General features: G+C 33.6%; 1 protein-coding gene across 1 annotated transcript in view; it reads left to right on the forward strand.

Moving 5' to 3' along the window:
• The first annotated feature begins 559 nt into the window (after positions 1 to 559).
• Positions 560 to 16,739, forward strand: part of LOC118268602 (neurotrimin) — a 30,061-nt gene continuing 13,881 nt past the window's right edge. The window contains exons 1-4 of the mRNA XM_035583145.2: positions 560 to 1,051; positions 13,449 to 13,546; positions 15,755 to 15,962; positions 16,434 to 16,592. Coding sequence (XP_035439038.1) covers positions 949 to 1,051; positions 13,449 to 13,546; positions 15,755 to 15,962; positions 16,434 to 16,592 — 568 coding nt within the window. The 5' untranslated portion in view covers positions 560 to 948. The remainder of the gene's footprint in view (positions 1,052 to 13,448; positions 13,547 to 15,754; positions 15,963 to 16,433; positions 16,593 to 16,739) is intronic.

Here is a 16,739-nt window from a genome sequence, read left to right on the forward strand (position 1 = left end):
AGAGATCACAAGCATATGGATTGATCACAAGAGCACGAGATATATAACTTCTATTTTTACATATTTTAAAAAAAATATGTTCTGTTCTATGTTAATGGACAATAATAAACAATAACATACATAAAGTGTCAGCAAGTGTTCCAAAGCAAAAACATTTGTTATCGTTGGTCTTAAGAAAAGAAAGACATAATATAATCACAAGATTGACTCTAGTACTTGGTAAGTTAATTGTGATTATTGCTATATTTAGATAATGTATCGTCTACATCCCACGTGTAGCGTCTTAAGCGAAAAGAAATAAAAATAAAATCCCCGAGATTTTCGGTACTTAATTTACTGTGATTGACATATGAATTGCTTGGATTGGTGTATAATACAAAAACGAGTTAGCCAATAAACTTGGTACTTTTCCGTATTATGAACAGAAATGTCAGTATCAGAAGGTTAATGAATCGTATGCTCTCCGCCTTGTGTGAAAGAGACGGCGTTATGAAGTAGGAGGTGTCGCTTTCTGCCAGCGCCGGTATAACTTGGTTGCAACAGTTATCTGTGAGTCGTGAGCGGAGACGGTCGCGTGCGAGCCGCCCGGTGGATGTCTCGTATCAAACTTTTCACGGGATTTCGGGAAAATATTACGCACTCTCTAAGTTGACCGCCACCTTAATCACTTTTTTGCGTGTGTTCTATGCAATCTAAAAGAAAATTTAACGCATGTTTATGGTTCAGTTTGTTTTATTACAAGTTTTGTCATTTTCGAAAATAGCCCGCCTGTAATATGTCAAAACTAGTTTATATCCAATTATGGTGACATGTTGTCGAATAATTTGATCATGATTGTAATTTACACTAAAATTGATTTGGCGCCCACCATGGGACCGAAACTAGATTTATTATAATAATTTCTAAACAATCTATATTATAGTTTGGCTTTTAAATATTACAGTAACTATGATATTATTGTATAGACTGTGTTTATGGAAAAGTGGGAGAATGTTACTGGCGCTGTTCCTTTTGGATTGGCTGTTTGCTGCCTCTACGGTAGCTACTACTCGTAAGTATGATTTATTTTTAATTATTGTTAACGATAGCAACCGATTATCTGGCTAATAGCTGTAGTTTGGAACTGTGAAGTATTTTCAGAGAAATAATCAAAACCATCCTAATGTGGGTATGAAAGTAACAATTTCGTTTTACTTCTAAAGGTAAAATAAAATTGTAGCGTAAGTAAAAATAAGAACAATGTATGAATATTGCAACAATATTACCATTTCATGACTACTTAAATGTTCAGTGAACTTGCTTTATGTGTGTTCAAGCATTTTGCTTATCGGTCGTAACTTATTTAGTGAGCCGTTGGTGGCAGGAATTAGTACAAAAGTAGTGAAATTACGTGTTTATAAACTGATTATGAGCACGGAACTTTTAACATTAAAAAAGTCTAGATGTTCTATAAAAATCCAGAATATCTTTGAGTCGCCTACTTACATAAAATTTTAAGGTAAACTGTAGTTAAATTATATTTAAGTATTACCTAGTAAATGAAATTAAGTTTGGTATATAGTAATAGGTTTGCCTTATCATATTATGATATTCACAATACAACCGACAAGAGAAGCTCTGCCTATTCCTTCACGGAAAAAGGTCTGATGTTGACGATAATTCTCATCATAACTTCTACTTATTTCCTAAAAGGACTTAAGCCAGTAAATATAAAAATAATTTCAGTAGAAGTTACTGCTAAACCTAAATAAGTGTTGTAGTTATATTTACCTATATTTTTTGCAGTTTTCTGTAGTTCTTAACGTCTCAAGAATCTAACAGCAATAAGCTCTTTGGAAGTCATAATAGCATCCTATTTTATTTACGTTTTGCTATTGTGCATATTTCTGCATAAAATGTTTTCGTTTATTTCTAAATGTGGGCTAATAATTACGTAATATATAAATATAAAAATATATAAGAAAATTTAATTATGATTGGCAGTATTTTAAATTAAAATTAGCGATGCTATGTAAGGGTACTATCTCTCATATTTGCCTGTGATGATTATCACTGGTATTCTTTAAACAGTTTTGTCTTAAAAATCTTTATCTATCTATAAGAATTGTAGCAAAAATATTATTAAAGGTAAAGTCGGTAAGTTTGGCGCGGGAAAACATATTAATGGATTTTTTTTACTTTATTGCAAATAGAAACGACTCTTTTCACATACATCAATCCCAAGGTTATATTTTAGTTGGCGACTGATAACAGGGAAATTGGGAAACCCAATAATACATATTTCCAAGAAAGTGATCGCCACAAATGTGACAAGACTATATAAAGATTTCGTAGAAAGCAATGTTAAAAAACATAACAGTATGTTCCATATTCCCCAAAGGAGAAGGCATTGATTTAGTCAAGCTATAGAAACTTTTTATTAACCACGACTTAAAGAAAGTTTACAAAAACAAATCGTATCAAATTGTCTACAACAATTACTCCCTACATACGTTTCAAACTTCAGTAAATAATAATCGACTGAATTGTAGTTCAAACAAAATTGAACTTAATGTACATTCATTAAACACCTTTAATATAAAGTAATGCTACGTTATTTTTCATCGGTTTTCCATACCAAATGTTAATCATTAAGATCTGAATTGGTTTGAACTAACTAGATGTGTGAAGTTCGTTAGACTGATTGTCTAATGGTTGTCCAAACTTCTGACTGTAGAACGCACGGTCATTGACCCTTACTTAATAGTGCTGCATGTAAATTGAGCGGACGAATCGGGTGGAAACCTGTAATACGAGTATCAAAAAATTACAGGTGTACTGTGAATACGAAAACTTATTGGTATTTTTATATATGGAACATTTTCGAATTCAAATTTTATTTTTGTCGATAACATAGGTTGTTATTTCGAAAATAATATTTTTCGTCATAAATGACTTTCGTATTATATTACAAGGTCCATGAAATAGGAGGACATGACAATATAAGACATCCCACGTAATTCGAGAAAAATTGCTTGACATGACACGTGTAACTCGTAGCTAGGATTCAAAACCCTATGTCCGCCAGTTAAATACATGTTTAGAAACATTTGACAATTTATTACATAAAACACCCACGAGATATTTATTACGTAGGTAGCCCTAGAATCTTGTTTGAATATATATTTTGAAACGAACAAATACATAACTTTATATAAAGACACATATATTGGTACATTATATCTATATAATTATATTTTTTTTAAATTAGTTTATACATATTTTTTGGTCCATTTGAAATAATGATTTTCATTGACGTCAAAAATGATCTGAAATCGTATTTTGTACAAAACGAAACAACTTTTAAAATGTAATACGACACTAGTCTTGAAAGTTCTTATCCTCTTTCAAAATTATCACGAACAAGTATTAACTAACAGATTTGGAATCTTTAGAAATGTTGTGTAGTTGGGATTAATTTACGTCCGCTGATAACTGTATCTCTTATTTTTTTTAGTCTATACTTAATAACTTCCTAACTTTTTTGAGGTGTATGTATACCCTTAATCGAAATATCCCTCGAACTAACCTACCAATCAGCGCGCCGAACGCGCTCTCGTTTCAATCGCTTTAAACGTAGAGCAAACTCATACTAAGGTTACTGCGCACATTTAATTGAACAAGTGCATTAAGTAGGTATTTTCTAAGAAGACGTGTGTCACACATCAACACTATCTATAGCATTCTATAAATCAAAGTTACTATTACGTAAAAGAAATTTAGAAATTACGTAATACAATTTAGTCATGTAACTACGTTACTCGACTAGTCTCAAGTCAAGACAGAGGTCGATAATCATGCGCAGCATGCACGACATTCCCGGCGTCACTCTTCGTGTATGTTGCATAGGTAATGTGTATCACGACAGTTATTAAACAAAATTTTGAAGTTACTCAGATATTCACGGAAATAATTAACCAGAAAAACGATTGATTCATGCAACTGTAACATAAATTACACACCCACGAATTTCTTGGCACTATCGGTACCATTCAACTTAATGTCCTAATCTCGTGCCATAGAAACCATCAGCTTCCAATACGTAAACGTTCTGAATGTTCCTTAAGACAGGAGATTAGGCAGCCATTAGTCCGTTCAAGTCTATCAAAACTATCCCTGTAAGCAATGTTTGGATCTCTAAGGCCGGTCTCACTGGAACTTGCAATGTAATCAAGTGTTGTTATGCAACTATTACACCGACGATTAGCGAGTGTGCAGGGGAGCTGATAAATGCTTCTAAGTTGTAGTTGCAGTTCACTAAAGGAATATCTTGTTGCTAATTTGTAATGATTTTTTGGAGAATGTTATTGCTAAGCTATTTTTTGGGTTAGTATAAGAACGTTATGGTTGCTTTCAGTTAAAAAAACTCTTTAAAGAAGTAAAAAGTAAACTTAAATTTCTTTTCTGAGTTTATACGTCACATCCATAATAATTAACGTACTCGACCGAGAAAGAAATAAAAAACTCCGAATTTTCAATTTCCCTTTAAGCCAACGATACCGTAGTGAAAAATAGTATAGATACGATACCACGTGATTGGGGCGGAATGACAAACTAAACTCAAAGCGAACGGAAGAAATAACACGACGTAGATTATAAGTATCGGTATACCGGTGTCATGATAAACACATTTTTAACAGCAAACTGCTTTCGTAAATCACCGTTAAAAAGGTGTGAATCTAAAAGGAATCAGTCTTGGTTTGTATTTGGATTATCGTGGTGAAACTTGACGTGCAGTCAATTAGTAGGGCAGGGTGTTCGCCGGGGCGCGTTCCTAATTTGTCAGTGACAACGTCGGAAGTTTAACAAGCCTAGTTTTAACAATATCAACCACTATAACGCCATTTAGAAAACATTAAATCAAATTGCGCTGTCACACGGATTTATGGAGCCTTAATATTTATAGCATAAGTTTCCATTACATCAATTGTTTATTAGGTATTTAGTCGCACGGTTTTAGCTCCATTTCGAATTTGGATTCAATTCCCTATTGTATTGTCGTTTACATTTTGGAAGTTGAAGTTACTGTATTTAGATGACACATTCATTTTCAAATTCGCCGATAAGGGACTCTGAGAGTTTATTTTGTTCGTACAGTCAGCGTATAGTCTCTTGGATGGAATAAATTGGTAACTTTATACATAATTTCTACTCTGAATGCTTTTGTCCCTAGCCTTCCAGTTCCCTGAAAACTTTCTAACAGTATTAGTTAAATTAATTCTATGAGGTATGTTTTATTATACTCTCTAGATAAATGTGATACCTACTTTACTTACGAGTATGTATTACGTCTAATGAAACTTATCTGATTGTTGCTGTTACTCAAGCGGTTTGCTCTTGAACTAACCCGTTTTAATTTAATCCTTTGCCTTCAAGACTCTGTTTGATTATTCTGTACGACTTCTACTTTTAAATAAACTCAGTATATTCAAGAAGTAACTTGTTAAATGAGTATTTATTTAAGAGAGCCTCATTAACAGTTATAAATGAACTATTCACTCGCATATTATTATGTAATCTCTTCGATCGGAAACAGCATATTTGTTATACGGTTTAATTTTAAGTTCGATTAATTAAGGATTACTGAATAGCTAATCTGAGCTTTGGTTGTAGTATTATTAATTAAATGTTTGTATATTTAGGTACATGTGAAGTAGTATTTTTTATAATTAGTGTTGACAAGATTATTTATTAAGAATACGTTAGACTTTTTAAAATTTGCGAAAGTTATCGTTGCAGTCAAATTTTAACATTCCCAAGAATTTTGAAATTGGATTGGCTATCATTAGCTGACGGGGTGGTTTTTAATCAGTTAAAGTCTGTTACTCTCTCTTACCTCACCAAAGAGGAATTAGTAACTAGATGATATTCCCCCTTAAAACAAAGCTTAAAAAGACTGGAGTCGCGAGAGCACCTCAATAAATAGAAGGGAAGCTGAATGAGTTAGTTATACGGAATACAAGTGATTGAAGAAGAAAGAATCCAAAGCAGCTCTTTCACTCTTCAGTAGCTTAGTCAGAATTCATAATAGTCCAGCGGTGGACTGTCATGGGCGGTTAATGATAGTGATCAGAGTATAATCCAAGTTCCTAATCCTCTAACTTACTTATGCAAAATCAAACTTTCTTACAAGAAAAAACATTTCTATCAAAAGAAACGTTACCTATATAAAAAATAATAACAGTATACGTATATCGTTTTTGACCTGATTACGTAATATTTTAGTTTCGTGTGTCGCGTGCGACGGAACTAATTTAATAAAAACAACACAGTTTATTAAAGGGTATTTTGGCATTAACGTTTAGATTCATGTCACACACTAACCGCCTTAAGCTAAGCACCTTATCGCATTACATGTGATAATAGTTTTAACTCCCTGTGAGACAATACTCGTATAATATTACTGCTGCATTCTGCAATGTATAACATAAGTTTAAAACCTTATGCCATTGCAAAATTGTAATGGTACTTTATACAGCTTGTGGTTCTACATTCAAGTTGTAGAACAGAATTATTCTTAGTTTCTATTTTGATTTCTGTTATCAGTAGGTATCTTATCAATAGCTGGTGATATTTTGTCGGTCAAAAAATAAAAATGTGGGGCATCTATGCTTCGGCACGAACGGGCCGGCTCGACCGGAGTGATACCACGGCCTCACAGAAAACCAACGTGAAACAACGCTTGCGTTGTGTTTCGTCATATGAGTGAGGTTATCAGAGGCCCAATTACCCCCAAAATCCCCAATCTTCGATTCCTCAACAACCCTTAAAATCATAACCCCAAAAGGCCGGCAACGCACTTGTAACGCTTCTGGTGTTTCCCGTGTCCATGGGTAGGGGCGATTGCTTACCATCAGGTGATCCGTATGCTCGTTTGCCGGCCTATGCCATAAAAAAAGAAAACTTTTGGATTTGGGAAACAATTGAATAACGTTACGATGAAGTTGAACAACTGAAATAACGTTTAAAAAAATTGTTAACAACGATTTTACAATTCTCAGTTCATATAACGAGATTATTTATATAAAAATCTCAGTTACAAAATATTCAGAATCAATTTACTTTTTGTCCGTAGCACGCAACGGGTTTGATCGTCGATATAGCTGGCGTTCACGGGTTAAAACTATTACGGCCATGTATAGCCCCGGTGGTGGAAATAAAAAAAAACTGTATTTTTTTTGAAATATTTGCGCTACCCATGATAACACGAATCGTTTATATTTAGTTTTTTCTGGTGTTATTTATATAAAATTGCAGCTATAATTTTGTTCAGTAACGTTTCTGTTTATTTAGCACAGATTTAATTGTACAAAGTTTATTATTTGCATACATTTATATAGAGTAAATGACTAATTTTTATTTTAACACACTAAACGCCACGGGCGGCAAAAGTAACCAGCGCTAGCGGGGGATTTGCCTTCAACCGATTTTTGTTGGCAGTCAAAGTCTTAATGTCAGTCTAGCAGATTGATTTAAAAGATTGGACACGTACGTCACTTTTATTTTTACTTAGAAATGACGTAGTTAGCTGGGAACTTCTAAATGTTGATTTGTTTTATCTAAGGAGAATCATGTTTTGTTATACGACAAAAATATGTACTATGTCATGTTTTCATTACCTAACTGACGGACTAAATAGATTTTTACTTCACCCTTCCATCATCCTCATTAAAGGTTTGGATAACAAATAGATCATTATTACTTAGTTAGAGGTCCGATATAAAAGGCCGGTTCATTATGAGGTACAATTCTAAACTCTATGCTAATGCCTATTGCATTTCAATCGCATTTACAAATTATCAACCAATAACGCACTCGCTTTTAAAGACTGTTAAATAATAATTTAAGATTTCATCCAATCGTGGTTAGCTTCGTTAAAATTTACAATCTTGTACTAAAATTAATATAAAACTTAAACTGAAATTACCTGTTAAACAAAATCAATACGAGCGGTTATTGAAACTGTTAACTTTGAACTAAATTCTGAAATATTATTTTAATGTTATTATTCTCCATTAGCTTTAAGTCTGATATTACCATTAGTCTAGTTGTTGGAACTGAAATTCTAGGTAATATTACAGGAAAATTGAGACCGGCAACGATTAGTTTTAGGTTACATCGAAGTTGACTTTAAAAATACTTATGTGGTAGTTTTATAAAAATATTATGTTTAAAGGCTAAGCTAACAAGATTGGATATAGCCTACAGGGTAACGACCTAGCAGACAGGCACGTCAAGAGTAAGAGAAGAAATCTAGGAATATCCAAAACTGCAGTTAAGGCATAAGCTCTCCCGTGCGTACGACATATCCCGGTCCGTGCGATAGAGACATTAGATCACCATAGATGGGGCCCAATAGCTTTGGAAAAGACCGAGCCGGAGCTACGGACTGTCTAGTGGGTTATCAGGGCTCCGGCTCGAAGAGCGGGAATAGGAACGGGGTTGGTTTAATTAGTCGGTAAGAGTCTGACATTCCCCCGGGCGGGAGAACAAATTTGATGATTTTCTCCTCAAAAAAGACATTGTATGTAACAGAATTACAGTTACCCATCCCATAAAGTAGGTAAATAAGTTTTACTTTTTTCCAATTACAAAAACTTTATTCAGAGTGTCAGCCGAAAGACTGAACTCGAGATCTTGAGCCAGTCGACGACTTGATAAAACAGCCAATCAAAGCTTAAGTTGTTAAGAATATTCTCCTATCTCTAGAATGAGCACAACAAGCACAGCTTAACTTTAAAAGGCAGTTGGTCCAGGCAACTGGGTCCTAGTCACGATCTACTCACCTGTTTTAAAAAACCAAAGTATTTATTGGCATGCCCCAGTGATTTCAGTGCGGGTTACGTTAAGGCTTATAAAAGTAAAATGGCGGCTGACAGATTTGATTAACGATGCCTTAAAGGATTATTGAGTTAAGTTTTCTGTACCAAAATGTACTACAAATATTGGAGGAATGGAAAAAGTAAAGGATTTAACGTGTAAAATGTATTCTCTGTTTGCCTGCACTACATTCCACTATTGAAGTAAATACCTTTTTTTATTTAATACTCATTTCTTGCTCCTGTGTTTAACATATTTTTATTTCATGAAATATATATTCGTCTACGTAACAGGTAATAACAGGTAATCTATTTTAGGGAACAGAGAGTAAATTCGCTAAGTAAAGGAGGATCCTCCGACCGGGAGAGGTGATCGTGCCTGCGGGCTTACTGCCCAATAGTTGTTAGTTGGGATTTTCTTTGCATGTTTATTCGCGTGTAAATTTCACAATTGCGATGTAGGATTTATGACGTCATTCGTTGATTTGCTCGTCGATCGTCGATGTGCGACTTCTGTCATCTGTCACTAGTCATATGTCGCCACAGTATGATATAAAATTGAGTTAAGTTTTTCTAACCTGTCTTTACTTTGCCGCTTGCTCAGCAGCACGTACCTACGTGTACCAAGCTAATGAAAAAGACCAAAGCGATATCACATCGCAGATTCAAAAAGCACTCACACGTTATGCGAGCAAATATGGCCAGTGATCACTTGCAAACATGGCGTCGCTACATTTCACCTACTGACCAATTATGACCTGCCCGACGCATGTCATGCCTACGTCCCATCCACCTAATTACGACCATTACGCGATTTATAAAGACAGTTATTAAATGGTCACGGAATCCAAACTTGAAACTAGTTTGTTGAATTCAAAATGAATTGACATAATATAATTTAGTATTCATGGAAAATGTAATATTATGTCGTGTTTAGTTTGTTAGTGTAAAATTTGAGTGTTCATTTTATGTAGCTATTCACTCTCATTCGTTTTTTTTACTATGGTTTGTTTCTCGTGTTTTGTTTTTACTAGTTGTTATTAGTCTAGTAGATCAAAATGTGTCTTAAAGATGGGACTATCAAATTAATATTTAGTTTCATAGAAAATAATAAGAGATCCCTCCCTCATAACAATTTTGCTTTGTCGTAATAATGAAACATTTTAATAAAACTTACAGAAATCGTATAATATTTAATATTTATTTACTCTCTCTATATGTTAATGTATGTTGTACATGTACATATTTTAATAATAAAATAATATTCTCTCATATCACACGCTACCATTAATATGTTGTAAACCACTAATTTGTTCTATGAATTTCGTAAGACAAGATCTTATCGTATTATGTAAACATCAAGAAATTTATAATTAGGTAACAGATTCTAGCGTCTAGTTTACTTTACAACCTATGTACTTCAAAAAAGGATTTTGATATTATGAAACTTACCCTAATTAGACTTTTGTGTTGAAACATGATTTGACAACATAATTTTCCCTACACATGAGTTAGGTAATTGTTAAATATGTACTTGTCTTAAAAGAAAAATACATAAAGGATTTGTGCTTCTAGGCTCATTTTAACAGGACAACCCTAAAGTAACTATATACATCATTTCTATAATCCGTTTTTCGGTTTTACAAACATTTTATATACTGTGTATATAGTAAATATGAGTCGGCATCGAGTCTATGTGTATAGGTAATTAATATGACCAATATTTTATATGAAACTAGCAAACCCGGCGAACTCCGTTTCACCACCAATGATGATTTCCTGCTTTTATCCTTCAATTATTCCTGAATTTTCTTTGTTATAAACCTCACGGTGCTCGTCACTTTTCCAACAAATGCAAACCGTGGAAATCGGTTCGTGCGTTCTGGAGTTATAGCGTCAGGAAGGAAAACCCAACTTATTTTATAACTTTATGCATATTATAGATTATAGATAACTGTTGTTCGTTGCAGTCCAAAACGTCTAGTTAGTCTCTTTGTTAGGAGTTTACCATAATACCCTTTAGTAGACGAGCTACCAAACAATAAGGCCAATTACCAGGCTGCTCGTAGTTTTCGGATAAATCTGAATTAACTACAGATACCCGTATGGTTGTCGTACTGTTAAAATACAAAAGTAATACACTGAACACTTAAAAAATTTAAAACATGCTGGAACATTTTAATCAGGCTGCCTACATGGTAAATCAATAACATCCCTTTGAATAAACATTCTTTACAAAATTGGTTTAAATTTAATTAAAATTTTCTCTCGTGTTGTTCATAGCAAACCGAACACGATTTCCCAAAAGGTGAACACATCAACATTTATAGGAACGAGCTGCTTACATTTATATCTTTATTAACTAACTGTACTATCTATACGTAGGTTTGTCTGTTAGTCACCTGAAGCAGAAGTAATTATGGACGAAGAATGGGTACTCACGTCAAGTATTAGTAACCATTCAGTAAAATTATACATTATTATTGGATTGTGATGCAAACTTTTCAGAGGTATTGTGACAATTTTTATTATTACATAGAACTTATGGTGAAAAGTGGGTGTACATGTATAGCGGCATTACGTTTTTTTTCCCTAAGGGGTACCTTAGGGGATAAAAACCATAACGTTGCATTGTGACAATTTTTCTGTGGTAAGATCAGACTTCGTTATTATTTAATTCTTTAATTGTCTGGACATGGCACCTCGCCACTCAGTTACACCCTCTTAAATAAAATTAACGAATATTTACCTTTATAAATAATTCTATTATAATACGAAAGTACGGCAATCTTCTGGTATAAAAACTATTCTGTGGAACCATGTTATAGCCATTCTACAAAATAAAAGACACGAAACGAATGATTAAGTGTTGTAGTTCGTGAAAAGTCGTAAAAAATTGTGAACTTTTTATTTCAGTACTGTTTCTAGGAAGCCAAATAGAGTTGCGCTATAGTTTAGTTTGTGATTATTTTCGTTTAAAGGTCATTTTTATTTGTAAAGTAATGAAAATTGAGAATCGTGTTGATAGAGTATTTGATTTAAACTTTGTTGAACCAATGAATGAATGGATCGGAGCGCTTGTTTGGAAATGTGAAAATGTTCTGGGAACTTGTATAAAAAATAGCCATTATTTGAATGGATAGACAGAAAATGTATGTTTGGGTATAGAAATCGTTGGCACTCCGCCTTTATATTCATCATCATCATCATCAGTCAAGAGACGTCAACTGCTGGACAAAGGATGAATATATCTAAATAAATAAACAATAACCACCATTATATTATATCTATTTTATTATAATATTACACCATTATATTTATATCTATAGATCTAATAAGATTATAGTTAGCTATCTACTATAAAACAAAAATAACGGCTATTATTAAATGCAATTATGTAAAAGTGAATTTTATAAAAAGTTCTTCAACAGTCAAGTAATTGTCGTTTTAAGTCAAAACCTTTGGGAGTCGTTGTACCTCAAAAATGATTTAAATTTAATGAAAACCCTTGAATAAATAAAACTTTCTTCAAAATTACTTATTCATCCATTCAGTTTTCTATAGCTACCTAGATTTTTTGCCGAAGTGGTTTTACTTAGATCTTGGCACTTAAGACGGCTTAAGAATACAAAATAATTTATAGGTTCTTGCAGACATAATCATATTTGGCTCATAACCTTATCTCCGAAGGGATGGTTATGTTTAGATACAGCCAGGAATATTCCTTTCATTACGAAACCTTTCTGATCTGATCTCTTTTTTTAAACGTTGCCCCACACTACGAATTTCTGCTGTGTCGTGGGTGCGTTTACAAATAGTGCTTATATTTCAGACTCTTACTTACCTATTTATTAAGCAATAATTTGTTTTAAAGTTAGCATTTCAGATGAAATAACGTCTATATTAATTTTAGGTTTCAAAGAAAGTCCTGTCAAAGTCCGAACTGGTACGATAATAGACAGTTCATTCGCCTTAGTAATGTTTCAAACAAAACTAATTGGAAACTTCTTTTGTGTACCTAAATCTAATTGATAAAAGTATTTCCAATATTTATTTATAGTAAATTCAAATACATCTTCTCGATATGGTGATCAACGGCGAATGTTTGTGTCTCTGTTACGCAAGAATGGCTGTCGAGATCTGAGTGAAATTTTGCGTAGAGATAGACTGAGTTAACTTTCGTGAATGGAATATTTTCTTTATATGATATAGTTATATGTTGCAAATGGAAGCTTGTCGTTATTTCACCTTATCCTAATACCGCAGAAAAATAACATTAGATATTTTTTGTCTCCTACAACCATTTCTATGGTATAAGCCGGTAAATGAGCCGACGGAACACTTGACGGTAAGCAACCACCGCCGCGCATGGACATTCAAAACACCAGAGGCGTTGCCGGCGTTTTAGGTTAGGAATTTAAAGTTTATTGGGGAATCAGGGTATTAGGAAGATTGGGAAGATGGGGCTACTTGGGCCTTCATTAACCTCACTCACCCAACCTTATTTAAAACGCATCGTTACTATACGAATATACACAGCAATACTAGTACTATAAAATAAACTGCAATGAAATTTGTACTTTGTTCCAGATGAGCCAGGGTTCAGCGCGCCGATAGCGAATGTGACGGCCCCACTAGGTCGGGAGGCGATACTCGCGTGCACCGTACACAACCTCTCCACGTACAAGGTCTGTAACATTGACACCATTTATTATATTACTTAGTACGAGTTTCATACACATGTTGCTGATATTTTGTAACACTTATAGTCTTACGTTACAAAGAGGTTTATTAAAATTAGTTTTCAAGTGTGTCGACTATATGCTACGACATATCTAATGACTAAGCTATGACTAGGCTGACACAGCAATAGTTGTAATATACCTTCCACTATATACCTACTATACTAATTACGTATTACAAGACTTTTAGACTATTGCCACAACTATTGCTATAGCCTTTACGCTATACACAAGATTGGGTTACCATATTTTGTTATATTGAAAAATATAATAGGTAGATATTTAATTGTTTTAATGCATAATGCAATGCACAGATAGATAGATACTACTGTAAACTTTTGTATGCTGTATACGTTTAATATTTAAGTTATTTTAATATCGATCAGTAATTATAATATCTCATTGTTTTCAATACTTATTAAATCCATTATTCCACGACTGGGTTGAAGGATTACTTAGAATAAGTACTCTCAAATTTCGCCAATTACAATATTAATCCCACTGTAATGGGGACGCACCCTATTACTGAAAATTTTCCAATCGTAAACAGATTAATACTACATCAGGAACCAAACTTAGGGACTTGGGGTTGGTAGTTGCGCTTGCTCACAGTTGACAATGAGTCAGTGAAAATTTATTATCACATAAATATTTGTTGACGCGTTAAAGTATTTGGTTGTGGTTTACGTTGTTGCAAGCTGACAGTATGGTTTTTGCAATTTCAAAATTAATATTCACTAACAAAATAATTAATACCTCATTGGTCGATGGGTTGCAAATGCTGCTACCAAGCACGAAGTCTTATTGTGTGACCACATTATCGGGTGAATACGTTTGCGAGATGGTTGACATATTATTTACGTGGATAACATAATTATAAAACAATGGCAATTAAAGAATGTATTAAAATCTATCCTTCTACCAAAAAAAAATATTAATTATCACAAAAATTATCTAATCTTCCAGTAATTTAATATAATTATGTAATACATAGCTTACTTCAAAGATGTTTGAAGTAAGTAAGTTTTCAACTTGATCAGATAATATTATTTGTATGTAAATATACAATTGTGGTCAGATTACTAAGTTTTTAAAAATATATCACCTGTAGAAAGCTCAGTAATACTTAAGTATATTTTATAACATACATAGCTCTTAATACTTATCATCTTACACGAAAAATACAGAAAACTACACCGACATACTTGCAGCGAAGCGCTAATGCTAAATAAAAGACGACTTACAAAATTTAGATCTTACGTGATCTCAGCCTTAAACATGCTGCAAGCGCTTTACTACAGATTTCCTCTTAAAACTTGCTGCATTTGTTAAGAAGAGTGTCTTAACTTTTAAAGGAGTATATAATTATAAATATAAAGTTACTAGAACAAGAAGAATTTTAAGAAAACTCTTATTGCTTTCGTCTTGAGTAGAATCGTGGTTTATAAATCATAATCTAATTCTCGAGCGGTTATTGAAAATGCTTCTGGGTATTAACAATTACTCCAAGTAGAGTTGTTAGCGGAGATAACGTAATACCTAAGTCACCTTTTAAATTATTAATGAGTAGTAGAGAGGACTATTGTTAGCTCAGTCTAACCGACACCTTGAGACGCCGGCGACGTGATAGGCTGTGACAACACCATCTCAAATTAATCTTAATTGCCTTAAGAATAGAACACAGGAGTGCTTTTATGTTAGTGAGCAGCTTCCATCGAACATTCAAGTAAATTCACGCCTAATTTAGAATGTGTTCTCAATTAGATGACACGACACATTAATTGAATAGTAAATTAAGCTAATTTCTCAGTCTGTTTCCATAATCGCAACGTTTAAAAATAGATCAGACCTTTTACTTTGTTAATCTCTATTAAAGATTATTTAAACATATATAAAACTTTCTGTACAATACATTATAATGATTTACTTCAACCAACAGTATCGTATTTCAGCATAGCCTAACAAAACTCCTAAAAATGTCATTCGAAAGTTTATGAAAGTTTTTCAATCGATGTTCGCGTATGAGCGCCCAGCAGTAGTAGCTACGGGAATGTCGCATTACCAGTAGTTTATCGAAACTTATTTAGATTTTTATAACAGGGTTTTTGTGGTCGTAATGGTGTTTTTAAAATGGCCATAAACATTTGGTAATAGGTGGCGTGGTTGAGGGTAGACACGCAGACCATTCTCACAATCCACACGCACGTGATATCAAGGAGTCGAAGAGTGGGGGTGACGCACAGCGACCACCGGACCTGGTTCCTGCACATTCGGGAGCTGCGGGAGACGGACAGAGGATGGTACATGTGTCAGATAAACACCGACCCCATGAAGTCACAACTTGGATACCTAGACATCGTCGGTAAGTCACAAGTTATAAATTGTATCTTCCTTCCACGTTCTATTCATCAAGGTTTATGTTACAGTCTTGTTATACAGAAATTCAATACATTTTGTAAGAAAACTTTACAGACAGAAGCTGTTCTAAATATAGTAGTTGATCTAAGAAACAATACGCTTTGTACTATACTGCGTACAATTATTTAGAGCAAATCTGAAATTGAAATTTGTTCTCTCTAAAATTTTGTTTATTTAAAACATTGTATGAAAAAATTGATTATTATAATTGCATGGTTATGAAAACAGACCTTATTTACATGAGATTAAGTACATTTGTTTAGAATTAAAGCATTCTTTATCTTATTAGAATTTTCAATGTTGAATATAGATGATTGTTTCTTTCTTATGTATATGTAAATTCTTTATGGATTAAATGCATAGAAATGGTAATTGAACTACTAATCCATAATATTTTACGTTGTCTGTCCATCAGTACCGCCAGACATTCTCGATCGAGGCACGAGCACAGACCAGACGGTACGGGAAGGCGCCTCGATAAATTTAACATGTGCTGCCACGGGATCACCGCATCCACAAATTACTTGGCGAAGAGAACATTCCAAACCTATTACCATCTCAGACGGAATGCAAGGTAAATACTGTTTGTACTTAAACGGCAATGGACGTTGTATTATATTGTACGTTAAGCTGTTTCTTCGAAGAACAAAGTACAGTGGATATTAGTCTCATGTAAGTGACAGGTATAAAGCACATTTCTATATAGGGTGACTGGTAATTA

Source organism: Spodoptera frugiperda, chromosome 29, assembly GCF_023101765.2.
Source record: "Spodoptera frugiperda isolate SF20-4 chromosome 29, AGI-APGP_CSIRO_Sfru_2.0, whole genome shotgun sequence".
NCBI classification, from domain to species: domain Eukaryota; kingdom Metazoa; phylum Arthropoda; class Insecta; order Lepidoptera; family Noctuidae; genus Spodoptera; species Spodoptera frugiperda.